Below are 13,958 nucleotides of genomic sequence, written 5' to 3'. Positions count from 1 at the left end.
AGTGGAAGTATGACGGTCCGATACGAAGGGGGACATCACACGGTGGCCCCCTCTCCGGGGAGAAGAAGCCCCGGATGAGCGGCTTATCGCGCTGTAGCCCCGATAAAGGAGAAAAGGATGAAGAAAAAAACGAACAGAAGAGCGAAGAAGGAAGGGAGGCCAGGGATTTTCATTAGTCCCTATACACACACATAGTAAGCGGCAGTATCCGTCCGGGAGCCGTCTTAGGGGCCCCGATCCAGCTCATCCTGCTGCTGGCTGCTTGCTCGAGGGGGACGGTGACAGTCTTGCCTCCTCCTTACCGCGCACACGCCACAGCTTTCTGGCCCGACCTTTGACAAGCCATCGTGTACACGCGCGGCACCCCAAAGACCCTTCTCGTGCGATCAGCGCGCCCCTTCCGGGAGCCGGAAGAGGTCCCTGCCTCGCTCGCCATTGCTCCTCATCCCTCGTTAGGTCGCCCAGCCCGTAATTGCGCCATCGCCTCGCGCTCGCTTCTTCTTTCTCATATCTTCGACGAGGCCAGGCCGATCCGATGCGAATACGTATCAAATAAAAAAAAAAGAGAGGGAAGAACGGGCAAGCGGGGATAAGTTTGGGGAGGCCGAGCGATATTTTGGGCATTTTTCCGGTCGTTGCAGCGAACGGCTCCCGACCAGGTCGAAACGAGCCCGCCCCTCTTTCGCGAGATAATCGCGCCGGCAGCTGTCGCTAATGCAACCGTACGAGGACGAGGATCTGAGCGCAAACCCCGGGGCTCGTCTTCTTCGGCCGCGCGCCCGCAGCCTCTCCATGGGATCCGGATGCGGCGCAAGCAAAGCGCGCTTTCCATACCTTTGTTCTGCCGAAGCTTCCTTCAGCTTCCCTCTGCTCCCTTTCTTCCCCCAGCCTCGCACCCCCTGGTCTTTTTGTATCTTTCCTCGTTTGCCGCCCAACCTGCCTACCCACCTTCCCTCCCCCTCCTTCACCACCCCAACCTCCCTCTCTTCCCGGCCCAGTGTGCGGACATGCGGCTGGCTCGTTGCGCGGAGCAAACAAGACTTTTGGCTCTGCTCTTTCGGGAGAGGACGTCGATCCCCAACAAACAACGCGCGCCGACCTTGCTTGCTCTGCGCAGAAAAAAAAAAAGGGGAAGACACGATGAGAGGAGACAGGGCCGCAATTGGAGCGCTCCATTCTGCGTTGTTCCTCGCCGCGCAAGCTGCCGCTTCCGCTCTCGTCGCTCTTTACGAAACACAGCAGCGCGGCGATTGCCGATAAGGGCTTTATTGCTCGCGGGGCGAGCAAGGGACGTCGTCGCAACGTCGTAATGGTCTTGCGCTGAAGAGGCGTGGATATCGAGTGTTCGTGCACAGAGCGGCGCTGGGCCTCTTTGTCTGCCGAGACAAGTTATTCGATGGTTCGGACGAGATGTTTTGGAAACGAAGGCAGAGACGCGAACTAGTTCTGGCGTTTCAACAGCAGGACGCAGGCAGCTTTGGTGTCGTTATCCGTTTTGTCCCCACGCGGGAGAAGCTTCAGATACGTCACGTCGGATATGAGGTAACAAGAAACGTTCCAGGTAGATAATTCCCTGCCATTACATTTGGGGAGAAAAGCCAAGGCACGGCTAGGGGTGGAAATCGGCAGTAAAATTTTTTGAGATAAAAGAAATAAAATATAGTGTCTCATGCAGTGCTAAGCCAAACTTTTGCGCCAGCATTCTGTACGCTCGCGTAGCGCTGTCACTGGATTTTCTAGACAAAAATAAAACGTTGCTTCTTAAAAATCACTTTTGTCGTGTGGCCTATAGGTGCACCTGTCGAAGGAGTTTAAACTCTTCATGAATGCGTAGCGGTCAGACTGCTGATAACATCACAGAAATTCAACGAATTTAGAAGCGACTCGATGAACACAGCTGCTTCGCACCTTGTTGCGAGCAATCAAAACAAAAAAGGCCGGCAAAGAAAGGAAATGTCACTGCGCATAATGTGTGTCACGGCAAATGCAGATAAGGGGGCGTATTTTATAATGTTTCATTTATTTTTTCTCCGATTTGGTGGTGACGTCGATAGTCGTGACGCAAGCAGCGAACGAACAATGACACTCACGGCCAGTCTGGACACTGCGCCGCCGCTAGCCACCCTGCCGCAGACACACCACTATGAACGTACTCAAGCCGTGGAAATGCGTCGCAGAACGATCACTGTTTCTTTCCCAAGACAGAAGTAGCGCCGGCAAAGCTCGTCGGCCTTACTAAATGCGTCATCACGCTCCGTCATTCGTCGGCGTGTTTGTCCCGGCGCCTTCAATACACACGTACAGAGAGCAAACTGCGCATCTGTCGCCACCAGAACGTTGCAGGTCACACTGAGACAGCATGTGACGGCGACCAGCATGCGGCGGCTTCTTTAATTCCAAGATGCAGCCGCTGTTCGAGACGCGCAGGGCGTTGCGGAAAATTGTCATGGCTCTTTTGAAGGTCAACTGCTTCGGGTTACGCTCTAGAAAATGCCCGACAATTCATTTATACCTCCGTTTTCTGCCAAGCATGATATGTCTGCTCCGGAGGCGGACCACTACGGCATACTTATTTTCCCTAGTACTGAACAGGAACGTTTAATCCGGGCCCCACGGCTGTCAACCCGTGGTGCAGGCCATTCGGCCACAAAGGCTGTGACAGCAGATAAGGGGGCCAAATTGAGTAGCTGTTTTCAAAGCCCGGTATTCGAAAGGGCGTGTTTAGAACCTTTATAAGACGCCTCGTACCCTTGTTGCTGTAGTCGTCTGCCAGGATGATCTCCTTGATGAGTTCGGGCGGCGACCGTTTGAGCACACTGGTGGCCGTGCGGAGCAGTGTCGTCCAGTGCTCGTTGTGGAATGGCACCACCACGCTCGCGGTGGGCAGCTTGGACACGTAGCGCTTCTTCTGGCACCTGCACGACCATCAGCACGATTGCAGGCAAGGCATAATGGGTTGTTTACATCGTGCAAGGATCCGGATTAATTTCGAACATCGCCCATGTGGAGGCCTAGCCAACGTGACATTTCAGCAGGTTAAAGGGACACTGAGGAGAAATTGAAGTTGGCTTGTATCGATAGAATAGCAGCTCCTGATCACAAAAACGCCACTCTTACTGAAAACAAAGCTCTTTTAATGTAGAAAATAGCAAGAACCAAAATACAGGTGTCGCCGCCACAGGCCAATCTCGCAAGTACAAGCGTGGTGACTTCCTAGGACAAGAGGCGCCACCTTGGAGGAATTTTCCTTACTTCATGGAAGCCACGAATCTCTGAGACTGGCAAAGGAAGGTTGCGCACCGCACCGCTAGCCGTCAGAAATCACGGAGTCTGCGTTTACGTCACGTATCACGTCACTCCGTTCTGTGACGTCATAAGAGTTCTCCGTATCGTCATAAGAGTTCTCGAGCTTGAATCAGAGCGGCGGGAAAAACTTTCTCAACTTCGAATACAAATTTCTTTGAAATAAATGCATCTTTCGCGCCCGGACAAGCGGCAACAAAGCCATGAAATGCCGAAGTATCAGATTTTGCTAACAAAAAAAAAAATGATAGAGTTCTCCTCAGTGTCCCTTTAAAGATCTTGCACTATCTCAGACCATAGGGCTAACAGATGCATAACGTGATAACGAACTCCAATCCTCGTGTCATCGCTAACGGCATATTATGAAGAAGCGCTTTGAAACGTACCGAGGTAACTTCGAACACCATGGGTTCTCCACAGTGCATTGGAGTCTAAGCCTACGGGCGTTCTCGCATTTTGTATCTGCCACGTGGCGGAGACAGGAGCCACTACCGTCAAGAGAAAGAGCCAGATGATGGCGATGCAAACAATTTCCTGAATGCCCGCCGTTTGGCATTAGTTCATGAATGTCTTACAGCCTTCTGTGTGCGGCTTCAGAAAGCGAGTTCAGAAAACCAAGCCACAGCTGTGGTCAGTTTGTTACTGAAGACAAGATAAAGAGCAAAGGCAATAAGAAAAAAAAAAACAGAGAAACAGCCTGTAACCGCGAACCACCCACAGTAAAGCGAAAACGGCAACACGCATAATAAGGCGCATAATGCTGACGCTGGTTTAAAGGCTGTTTATGTATTGTAAGCCTTTACCACATAGCTCAGAAATGCAAAACGAAAGGCCTTCAAGTCGGAACGCAAAAAAACGCCCGTCCGATTTCGGACGAGAAAGGATCAGAAAAATAATTGAACTTCCTCCTCGATCCAGATCCGGGTCGGAGCGGAACCACGTTTCGCTCGCGGGCGCTTATTAATATACAGTCATTTGTTCGGAAAATGTGATCAGGTTATTGAATAAATCGCGGATATGTCTGCAGGCATGATTTCTCCAGGGGTGGCAGCACGGCATGCGTGGATGATTAACGCGGTGGTGCCTATATCAGTGTGCTTTCAATTACGTGCCTGGGAAATGAATGCTGGCTATTTCCAGCAGCCGCTGCGCTCTCCTTTTTCGTTTTCTTTATTCATCTTTACCGCATGCCCGCCGGCCAGCCGGCTTTCAGACCGGCTAAAGCACGAAAGGAAAATCCAGTCGCGGTACTTTTGAAGGGAGCAAAAATATTGAATAACACAGTAATGAAAAGAGAAGGGTGCTACGAAAAGAGATCGGCCTCTCCGGCCTTAATCAGTTTTGTCAAAGCAAAAGAATAAAATACCTGCAAGGTGTACTGTCTTACTTCATATCGAATCTTGGCCAAGACAGTATATATTCCACTGATATTTAGCAATTTAGCAAACATTTGAAGGTCTGCGCTAGCGACAATCACGTCCGCCTCGTTCTTTTCTTCTTCTTTATTTAACATTACTGTGCGGGACAACTTTTTCGAGAACAGGTCAAACCTTCACCAGCGGAGCAGTAGAAAGTTATACTACTCGCGAAAAAAAATAAAAAAGAAACCCCCTAAAAGGTGGCGTTGTGTAGAGATGCTTGAAGTTGGAGGACACTGTCCGCATTAACAACAGAAAACGTAGTACTAGATACACTCAAGCACACGCGCACACATGTGAACGGGCCACACATGTGAGAAGACAACATAGGTGAACGCGCGAAGCGGTGCGCCAGTTTTCATTCATCTCTACCCACTATAGCGTTCCGATCTTTATTTACTGCCACGCGCCGTGGTCCAGTTGTTACCGACGGATCGCAGTCGGGTTTAGCTATCGACAAATATTAGAAATAGACTTGAGAAGGAAGAAAAAGAAAGGGGCGGGATAGACAAGGCCTGCAAACGACTGTCATCACGAGAACCCTTTAACCGAACCGTGCACTGGCACTGAAGCTGCAGCACCCGTTATGCCAGTTCGCCTTCGTTGCCTTCGCACAACGCGGCTGTCCTATGCGGAGAGGAGTACAACGAAAGAAACCCGTCTTGTGGGAAAGAGAAAGACCACACAAAAGTCATGACGATGACCCTTCTCCCCACACCGCGGATATGCGGTGCCTCCCGTGTACTCTGCACCCGCATTGGGGCAAGGTGAGAGCCGGCGAGCGGGTTGCCGACCGGCCCTCCAACGGCTCACAGGTTCCCGCAAATCCCCGAGCGACTTGTCAGGCTTGACGCGATAATCCAGGGCGCCCTCCTCTGGAGCAGCGCAAGGTTGCCAACCGGCTTGCGGCGCGTGGGCAGCAGACGACAAAAAGAAAACTAAAATAAGGTAGGCGTAAGAACCTCGGCCCAGCCGCGCCAAATCCTCGGCGCTGCGCGGTGCCATCCTTTTCCGACGAAGGCTGCGGGTACTGGCTAGGAATAGGAAGGCGAATATACAAACAAAACGCCACGCGTAGAAGCGCAGCCCACAATGGCAGCAGTCTGTGCTACGCGAAACGTGGTGCGCAATCGGCTTCAGAGGATTCCATCTGCCAAGCTCCCGGCCCACGTTCCTGAGCGACTCAAGTGAAATGCGGGTATACGACGTTGAACACTGTATATTCAACGACATTTCAGCGAGAAAGCTTAACGGAACACTCAGGACAAATTTAATTTGCTCTGCACAAACGGATCACCGGTTTATAATCACACAGAGATAGCTCTCACCAACCACGGAGTTTTGGTGACTAGAAGAAACCAACAAACAAAATACAAGTGTCGTCATCACCGCCAAATTTCGTAAGTAAACTGCAGTGTGTCGACAGAAATTTAGGCACGCGAATCCCAGAGACGATGCTACACTGTCCTTCAGTGCAAACGGTGATCACGGAGTATTTTTCAGTGTAGACGTCACTAGTCTGAAGCGAGTGGCGGAAAACTTTTAAAATGCAATTTACTTAACAATAAATCCGTCTTTTGCTGCCGGACAGACATCAACATAGTCAAACAGTGTCACACAATGGACTTTTGCCGAGAACAAAATTTGCATTGATTTAGTTGCCCCTCAGTGTAGAAAAAGAAAAATGAAAATCTAGAGTCAGGCATGCCTTTCAACTTCAAGACAATAATTAATAGAGCGCTGCGCGCCAATGCAACAATCGTAAGCTACGACACGCGCCATTGTGGAGGGCTGCAGATTATTTTCGACAATTCGTTTGTTTGTTTGCTCGTTTTTAATGAGCACTTAAATATGCATACGCGGGAATTTTCGAATTTAACCTCATTTGAAATGCCGGCCCAATTCGGCGGATGCGTCCGCAAGAAAAACACTCATTTTCGAAGGAAAAAAAAAAGTAACGCGCATTTTATCCTCACGTGCGGATTCGGACCAGTATACTACGCTTACGTGTTTCTATACGAATAAACGTTAGCAGTGATGCCGGCGCTTGTCTTGTGTCTCTCACACTTTCTGCGTCTTTTTATTGACCATATCAGCCAACTGCGTGTGTTCACGTTGTGTTACTGCACACTTCCACGTGACTATACCAATGAACCACATAACTACAACTAAGGAAACTTTTCCAACACGCACACGAAATAATCCTATCTTAGGTAGAACAGTCAGTGCTATATTTTGTGAGACAGTGAGTGCGATAGAGAAGGAGAAATAAAGTTAGGTCTGGTACTGACTACAGTGAGTGCGATAGAGAAGGAGAAATAAAGTTAGGTCTGGTACTGACTCCTGTAAACGCGGTCTGTACTGATGGAAGCTCCGAAATCGTGTTCAGCAAGAAGAACTCAAACACGAGCACCAACAAACATGCGGCAAAAACAGGCTAAATGAGCCAGTGACAAAAGCCGCGGCAGTGACGACAACTGCCGCAGCAGCAGCGACAACAACAAAAAGGACTAAATCACCACCACCGACGAAGCGAAGCACGTACGAAAAAGCACCCGCTCACTCCTTACGCAAAGCATTGCTCGCAAGGAACACCGCGGCGCTGTCTCCTCGGCGGGATTTCCCCGACCGCAAAGCTCCTTTCCGCAGGGAGAGGAGAGCTCCGCGTGGCGTTCTCGTCTCGAGACACGCACGGAGGTCATCCGCGTAGCAGGGATCAAGAGCAGTCGGCGCGCGCAGTTCATCCGTTCCCGCAGCGGAAGCGGGCGCGCGAGCTCCCAACTCCGGAGGCCGTCTTATCCGGCAGCGCGCCCTGTCGGGCGTTGGTAACAAACGCTCGTGCGCGCGCTAATGCGACGCCACGGAGCAGAAAGCAAGGCGGCTTTCCACGACTCGCTGCAGCCTCGTAACGCGACAGTAGACGGGACGAAAAAGAAAAGGAGAGAAGAAATAACATTGGGCGAAAATAACGATGCGGCAGGGTAGGCTTAGCGTGTCAGACAGCTACGGAGAGCACCGGCATAAGCGCCCAATAATTGCGTCGCGCGCCGGATTTGGTTCGCCAGAGAGGAGTACTTTGTGCTCCCGGAGCAGGGTAAATGCCACGCTGCACGCAGTGGAGCATGTTTGCTTTATACTACTATTTTCGTTCCGCATCCAGGCTCTGCGTCACAAGAATCGACGCATTCATGGCGGGAAGAGGCGCGGCCTCCGAACTGGCATTTTCGAAACGTGCGCTAACTGAAGAGATTTCCCACTGCACAAGAAAAAAAAGATAACAGAGGTCCAAATTATAATTTACGCTTGAGGAGATACGGCGTTACCTATGTCTACAAATAGAAAGCAAAGACATGGCAAGGTAAAAAAAAAAGAAAATACGACGGGGAAGAACACACGACCGAAGCAGGTAATTATTCGCTTTCCTGACAAGCTGTCTTCCCTGCACAATGAACTTATATGTGGGGAAGCACCTCACGGTATTGCGAAAAGGCCCACTTCACCGACGGGCTACGGCTTCGTATGAGCTAAAAAGCGTGAACACTCAATTATATTGCACCCTGATTCTTGGCAAGTATATAATTGCTTGGACGCAATTTTACTCCAAGGTAAAAAAATGTACAAAGTGTATATTCGTGTCTCGAAAGCGCGGTTTCTCAAGTTTCTATTTTGAAACAAAGTTAAAACTCTGGCAGTAGCCGACAGTGTACAAGCGATAGGGTCGTTGCTTCTGAAACAATTTACTCCTGCCTATTTCTCATTAAAACATCTAATATAAGGCACCAAACACCATGTGGCACTTAATGCCAACGCCTTCCATGCTCTTTAAATGTGCGGCATGGCCCGAGCTACAGGAACCGATTACATATGCAAAAAAAAAAATGCAACTTGCCAAAGAAGTAGCGCTTCTTTTACTAACGTTTCACGTGACAACCAGTGAAGAGCAACGCATGGTGACAAACGCTCATGAAACGAAGCTACCATGGTTGTAAACGAAATGTTGCCATATGCGCGCTTTATCCTACAGAGCATAAAAAGTGCGTAGAACGATAGCTCGGCAAAGTTTTCAGTCGCCTGAACGCTCTATAGTTTGTTTTAATAAGCACCAAGGATTGACCCTCGTAGCATACATAAACTCAGAGCTAAACACAGCGCTCTTCATGTAACTTATAATTTCTCACATCTTTTTTTTTAGGCGACGCGCGCGGACACCTAGCTGAACTGTTATGTGCCAGCAGATAGAATCATTAAAACCATTCAATCTATAATTATTGCCATACGTTTGCGCCTACAAGTTAGCATAAGTTAAAAATTCAACTTACACCTTGTTCCATGCAAACACACAGTGCGTTAGGAAACGCATGCGCGGTTTGAAAGCAGGTTTCCATGTTGACCGTCTTCACTACGCGGGTGCGATCGCGGCCGCGGCGGCCGCATTTTGACTGAGACGAAATGCTAAAGGCCCGTGTACTGTGAGATGTCAGGACCCCAGGTGGTCGAAATTATCCGGAGCCTTCCACTACGGCGTCCCTCATAGCCCGAGTCGCTTTGGAACATTAAACCCGATAAAGCTATTTAGTTCACTATTAGGTGTGCTTGTGGTGAATCAGAGGAGCTGTCATTGCAAGGATGGAGGCATCGGCACTTTGAATTTCCGCTGATGCCTGTGATCCAAAGAACGCCGCGAGCTAGCATACGAGGCTAGAAAGAAAGCGGTGCCTTCGAGAGCGGTGAATCAAGCGGCTGCTGAGAATCACAAACTGCTAAAGCGGCATCATGAAAGAAAGAATTTTCTCGCGCTCCATCAATTCATATCGCTGTCAAGGCATATTCCGTGAATTAATAATGACGATGCCGCGGGACGCATGAGGTATTCAGCGAGCAATGCGTTAACAGTGCCACAGTTACACTAAAGTGCTTCGCCGGACCGACCTCGAGCTCGAGTTTTTGAATAGACATCTGCACTGGCGCGTTGTCAAGAACGAGCAGCACCCCTACTGAGAGCTTTCCTTGCCTCTCCTCTTGGCTGATCTCCCACAAAGCAGTGATTGTGTTAGCACAGGTCTGCCCACTTAAAATAGTCCCCCGTGACATAAATTCTAAAAGCAAAGTCTATTCTCGTCCCAGAAAAACAGTTGTCATCAATTTTCTCAGCAGACTTTTCAACCCTAAACTTCTTAGGAGTGGAGAAACTCTTGTGGTTGCACTTTATGAACTCCATTGTGGACTCAAGGTTTTTTAGATCCAGCTAAGCCCCTCCCGCCATCACCAAACACTGGAAAAAAAAAGATATTCTGGATCCTCCATGAGCCGCTCATAATTCTGTGACGGCACTGAAGAGGAGTGTTGTTTTTGAAAACACTGATGATTCTTGGGACCAGCCTTGGGCTAACTGTGGCCATGTCCAGAGTTTCATGAATAAGAGTTGAAATTCTTCCTGCTGAGATGTCGGATTCATTCGTCATTCTCGAAACAGCCATAACAGCTAAAATCATACTTTACCACTTCCTGATATTTTTTTCAGAAATTGCTTCTCCAGGACGTCCCGTGTGAGCGTCATATTATATCAACTCTTCTCCCTACTTAAATTGCTTACATAAAAATTTCAGTCCGCAGTAAGACGGGGAAGACTCCCCGTAAGCTGCCAACGAATGCTTGTTTGACTTCTTACTTAATATATTAATAAACTTTATCCCTGGTCTTTGTTCCAGATTGCGCAGTTTCCTTGAAACCTCATGCACAGGTTCGCTTGACATGCTGTCACTCTTGTAGTAGGAATCGCGCTGAGCTGGGGCTTCATATGCGTTACCTGAATGCATGTCCCGACATGCGCAGATTTATTTGCACTCGCTCACTACATTCTTTCTAGCCTATGTGGATACATTATTGAACGCCTCTCGTAGCGTCTACATTATTCGACTAGTGGAAGGCGCAGGGATTTCAGAATATTTCTCGACACCGGAAACAGGTTCACACATCGTTTTCAATATCCCGAGCGTTCCAGATCGCGCGGAACTTCTTATCAAAACTTCGCTTTTAAGAAACTTCGCTAAAAGGAGACATCCATCTCGTCTCAGCATTGCGCCAAGATGCAGCACCGCGTCAGGCCAACCGCGTGACCTGCCCGAAGGCTCCTCTGCAGGCATTTTACGCATTGCGGGCGTAAAAGAGGCGGCAGAGAAGAAAAAAGACAGATAAAAAGATCGAAAAAGCGCGTCGTGCTCTAAGGGCGCAGCGGTTGTATATTTCGTTTTTTTTTTTCACGCGCGTACATAGAATACGTCTTTCCCGCTCCCTCGAGCTCGTAGCACGTCGCCATCTCAGCTCCGCGGAGCCACGCAAGAATAGACACCTCTTCAACTTCTGCAGGGACGAGTACGAAATGAAACTCAGAAAAAAAAAGGGATATCAAGGGAACGACTCCAATGCGCGAGGGGAATGAAATGTTGAAGTAGAGAGAGAGAGAGAGTTAGACAAATATTTTTATCATCGTATCCGAAAACGCGAGCGCGCATGCCGGGCGGCCGGGGGCGCGTTGCGATATAGCGCGCAGCTTCCCAGGGGGCCTCCCACTTTGAAATGCAGGACATAAAGGCCATGCAAATTTCCTGCCTCGGCGTCTTTTGTCGCGCAGCGGCCATTGTCGTGACGGCAGCGATGCGCAGCCAGAGAGCGAGAGCGAGCCTTTGTTCGCCGCCGCCGGGCTGCAAACGCGTTGGAGAGGTTACAGTGTTCCAGCGGCGCCGGCCGTCGCTGTGTGCGGGGCGCGCGAATGAGGTGTGCTTAACGTGCGCGATGGTTTAGACAGTCGCTTAACAGCTTTCAGGCGAAGCCGCTGCGGACGAGCAGCGCTTGCTGATGACCCCCGGCTTGCGACTGTACTACTGAATGGGACCACCGTGGCCTCGCGAGGTCGGGACACTATGCAAATCTCATGAGCGAAGAGGACACACGGAGGCGTGAGGCATTATATCACGCCGCGTTCGTCGGGGTACATTACATGCTACCCTGGCGTTACGCTCTTTCAGCGTCTGTTATTGTTCCCGGACGCATTTAAACCGTCGGAGACATCGGCACAAAGCCGCGTGTGCTCAGGGAAAAAAGAATGAATTGCAGATAACAAAGCAATGATGAAACTTTTTTTTTTCCGTGCAAACATAACATGCACTAGGATGCAGAAAAGGACAGAAATGTAGTCACCATGTTATTGCAACGAGAAAGGCGCCGCAGCTTTAGCACAAGCGTCAGAAGTCGGACGATGCAAAAATTTGGGAGACGCTTAAGAACCGGCTTTAAGAATGTAACGCAATAGCGCTAATGGGTACCGCCAGCGTGTCCTCTTGCCCACACAGACACAGACAGTATTTCGATATTATGTGTGACCCAACGACATACACACCACGTGTTTCACCTAAAATGTCCTGCAATGTTTAAAAACAGGCATTTTGAGTTTGAAGAGCGCTTTTTTCGGCATAGCCTTGTAAACGATGTAGCGGATGAGATTACAGCTAAGACCTGCTAACTAGTAGTAGGATGGATAACTAATACTGAATAGGTAATTGATTAACTATTTTTGTTAGTCTCCTTATTTATTTAGAGGAGTGCAGGTTCCATATCAGCGTTTAGAATTTCTAAAACGCAGGTACCTTAGGCGCTGTGGCGGCCCAACAATATCGCGCCAAAATACAAGCGCTTTCGAAAAGCTTGCAGGCAAAGCAACTCTTCCAGTGCGTGTAATTCATCGAAATAGCCAAAATTTTCCGACAAGGTACCGCAACCTTTACCGTACGGTTTCTCCTTGAAATGAGAGCTCTTCCTTGCCGCGCGTGCTATGTCCCGCGATACTCTTCGACGCCATCTGCATCCCACCAGAAAATTTGCAAAAAGTTCCTCCTTCGCACGATCAACACGCATTTCTTGAATGGAAAGGCATCCGGAGCAGTGGCTTCAAGTTAAGGCGCATCACCTCGGAATGGTCTGAGGAATAGTTGCTTGAATTAACCACAAGTTGGTTTGCTAAGAAATCGTTGGTATTCACTAAAAACCGCGTAGCGCGAAAAAAATTCATGTTCAATGCATGCTCAATATCAGCTTCTTACAGCGAGCGAATAAGACTTTCCCGCTATATCTTAACAATCCTGAAGCATCATCATCATCATCTGCTTCAAAAGCAACAACAACGCTTCTGCGTGGCAACCCGGACATAAATCAAAGCTTGCACGTGTCACTGGCAGTTGTTACAAGAACCCGCGGTGAGTGCTAATTTTAAAACCGAAGTCCGGCTTTTGTTCTACGTTTTGGCGCTTTTTAAGGAGAGGAAGTTACGCGCTGACCCGGCGAGTATTTTCGGCGCACCGTTCACCCAGCTTTTCACTTTATCTCTGTCAAGCAGACAAGCAGAGAACGGAAGAAAAAAAAAGTAACAAAGGCCTAAACGGTGCTCTAGCTGATCTCGCGGCGAGCATAGCAAGGGTACGAAAAAACAACGAGACACGTTTGGCGGAGTCGAAACGAGGCTCACAGCGTGAGCGCGGCAGCTCTCCGCGCGTGAAGCAAGCACGCAAATCCGGCGACGCTATTTACGGCCGGCGGCCAATCGATGCCATTCATGCTGCACCTGGCACGCGAGCGCTACCTCAACCTTATTCCGATCGACGGCCGGGATCGAAAATGCGACGGGAATGAATTCCGCAGAGCCATTAGTGCCGCGGGCACAGTGACGCACGAGGGCGGGCCACGTTCGGCCAGCTCGGTGACCGCCCTTATAAAAACGGTCTATAGAAAGCCTACAGACTTCTTATAGACCCTGTTGGCTTCCTATAGATATTTAGTTTTGTATACTCAGTCTATAGACTGTCTTTAGACAAAAGTCTACTAAAAGTGTATGACAATAATCTATACATTGTCTATAGACTGTCTATAGGATTTGTATTGCGTATAGACTGTTCTCTAGGTTTCATCTATAGACTTTATAAACAGAAATCAGTGGACAGTCTATAGACCGTCTAAAGAAGCTTTTGTAAGGGCGCTTCTATAAGAGACTGCGCAAAAGAGCTAGGAAGAGACCGACACGATAAAGCCGGCAATGTCGAAACGGACCAACATGCAACCTAACAGCTCCAATAAGTAAAAAAAAACAACAAATGCGAATTCGGTGTCAATTTCGACGTCAGTAAAAAAAGAAAACATAGAGAAAGCGCTGAGCGCCGATTAACTCTCTGCCACTGCAAATGACCCCAG

The 13,958-nt window shown here is 49.2% G+C and overlaps 1 protein-coding gene across 1 annotated transcript in view; it reads right to left on the bottom strand.

Moving 5' to 3' along the window:
* The window catches only part of LOC144129076 (putative polypeptide N-acetylgalactosaminyltransferase 10), a 203,154-nt gene that overhangs the window by 25,978 nt on the left and 163,218 nt on the right, over positions 1 to 13,958 (bottom strand). The window contains 1 exon segment of the mRNA XM_077662966.1: positions 2,749 to 2,915. Coding sequence (XP_077519092.1) covers positions 2,749 to 2,915 — 167 coding nt within the window.

The sequence above is a fragment of the Amblyomma americanum genome, chromosome 4, assembly GCF_052857255.1.
Source record: "Amblyomma americanum isolate KBUSLIRL-KWMA chromosome 4, ASM5285725v1, whole genome shotgun sequence".
Taxonomy (NCBI): Eukaryota; Metazoa; Arthropoda; class Arachnida; order Ixodida; family Ixodidae; genus Amblyomma; species Amblyomma americanum.
This window is presented reverse-complemented; position numbering and strand designations above follow the sequence as displayed.